The sequence below is a fragment of the Eimeria mitis genome, genomic scaffold (genome assembly GCF_000499745.2).
Source record: "Eimeria mitis Houghton genomic scaffold, Emh_scaff3071, whole genome shotgun sequence".
In the NCBI taxonomy this organism is placed as follows: domain Eukaryota; phylum Apicomplexa; class Conoidasida; order Eucoccidiorida; family Eimeriidae; genus Eimeria; species Eimeria mitis.
Window position 1 is genome coordinate 2,469 of NW_013571418.1, and position 2,124 is coordinate 4,592.

At 47.7% G+C, this 2,124-nt stretch overlaps 1 protein-coding gene across 1 annotated transcript in view; it reads left to right on the forward strand.

Annotated features, from left to right (window-relative positions):
* Window positions 1-721: 721 nt before the first annotated feature.
* The window catches only part of EMH_0061980 (alkyl sulfatase, putative), a gene marked incomplete at both ends in the record, with an annotated part of 1,620 nt that continues 217 nt past the window's right edge, over window positions 722-2,124 (forward strand). Inside the window, one exon of the mRNA XM_013497985.1 lies at window positions 722-2,122. Coding sequence (XP_013353439.1) covers window positions 722-2,122 — 1,401 coding nt within the window. The remainder of the gene's footprint in view (window positions 2,123-2,124) is intronic.

Genomic DNA, 2,124 nt, shown 5'->3' on the forward strand with positions numbered 1-2,124 from the left:
ACAGCAGCAGCAGCAGCAGCAGCAGCAGCAGCAGCAGCAAAGCAGGTGTTGTTAGTAACCGGGCTCTATGTCTGTATTTTTCTTTAAAATAAATAAATTAAATTAATTAAAATAAACGAAAAAAGAAGAAAAACGAATAAAAAATAAAATTAATATGCGAAAAGGTAGCCGCCTGCAGCAACTGCTGCTACGGGGTGTATGTACACCCGAAACCAGCGGCGGTGGTGACCCTCTCTGCATAGCAGCAGCAGCAGCAGCAAAGGAGATAAAATAAAAAAGAAAAAGAAGAATTATGAGAATAAATACAATACAAATAATATTAATACTCTGACAGCATTGACATCTCCTTTTTTATTCTTTATTTAGCTGCCTATACACCCCAGCAGCAACAAAAAAAAAAAAAAACAAAAAACAAAAATTCTGCTGCAGTGTACATACACTGCAGCATAGCAGCAGCAAGCAGCAACCTTCTTCTATTTGCTTGTCTATAGGACATATTTATTCTTTTTCTTTGTCTCTTTTCTCTCTTTTTTTCTCTCTTTCTCTCTCTCTCTCTATATCTCTCAATAGCAGCAGCAGCTGCAGCAGCTGCAGCAGCAGCGTTGTTCTTTCTCTCCTTGGCGGTTTCTCTGCTGCCACAGGCACTACCAAACCCTAAACCCTAAACCCTAAACCCTAAACCCTAAACCCTAAACCCTAAACCCTAACGAGCAAGTTCCAGATGTCAAGACCTCAGGAGGAGGAAGAGCAGCAGCAGCAGCAGCAGCAGCAGCAGCAGTTTGCTGCTGCTGCTGCTGCTGCTGTCTGCCCCGATGCTACAGCTGAGTGGCACATATCATCACCCCCCTCAATAAAGGCAGCAATCCGACAGCGTATACGCAGCAGCAACAGCAGCAGCAGCAGCAGCAGCAGCAACAGCAGCAGCAGCAGCAGCAACAGCTGCTGCTGCGGGAATGCTGCTGCTGCTGGTTTCTCTCCTCATAAGCCTGGCGATTGCATCGCCTGCAGCAAAATGGATAGAGTCAGTAAACGTCTGTTTGCGTCAGCAGCAGAAACAGCAACAGCAGCAGCAGCAGCAGCAGCAGCAACAGCAGCAACAGCAGCAGCAGCAGCAGATGGCAAAGCAGGACTTGTACAGTCGCGTGTGCTTCCTCTTCCTCGCTCTCAATCCCAGCAGCAGCAGCAGCAGCAGCAGCAGCAGCTGCAGCAGCAGCAGCAGCAGCAGCAGCAGCGTGTGTTGCTGATGTTTGGTTGTATATTTAATATTTTTCGTTTATGTTTTTATCGTTTGCTTCGGTTTCTTCATATCTGCTGCTTGCTGCTGACGCCGCTGCTGCTGCTGCTGCTGCTGCTGGGCCCCACCCTCTTTGCTTCTCTCCCCCTCACTATAAGGAGACTATCTGTCTTTGTGTTTCCGGGTTTGCGTGTATTTACACCATCTATTTCTCCTCTATATGAACACTCTGCTGCTGCTGCTGCTGCTGCTGCTGCTGCTGCTGCTGCTGCTGGTGCTGCTGGTGGTGGGGATGCTGCTGCTGGAGATTCTGCTGCTGCTGCTGCTGGGTTCGATATACTCGCGCTGCTGCAGTCCTTTACCCCATTCGCCCAGCAGCAGCAGCAGCAGCAGCAGCAGCAGCAGCAGCAGCAGCAGGGGGAGGGTGTGTCAGATGTATGCATGCAACTGCAGCAGGATTTCTCTCTATCCTCTCCCTCCTCATCCTCAGCAGCAGCAGCAACACCAGCAGCATCAGCAGCAGCAGCAGCAGCAGCAGCAGCAGGAGCAGCAGCAGCAGCAGCAGCAGGATGCGCAGATCCATCAATAGAGAAGATAAAGGAGACATATAAAGACTTACTAATACCACCTCTTGCTGCTCCTGCTGCTGCACTGCAGCACAAAGAAGAATATAAAAAAAAAATAGAGGAAGTAGCAGCAAATGTATATTTTGTTTCGGGGTATGGTCTCGCCAATTGTATTCTAATAAAAACTACAAAAGGTTTAGTTGTTATAGACACCACAGAAAACCCAAACACCATGAAACAAATATATGCAGACTGGAAACAAATATATAAAAAAAAAAAAAAAATGCAGCAGCAGCAGCAGCAGCAGCAAGAGCAGCAGCAGCA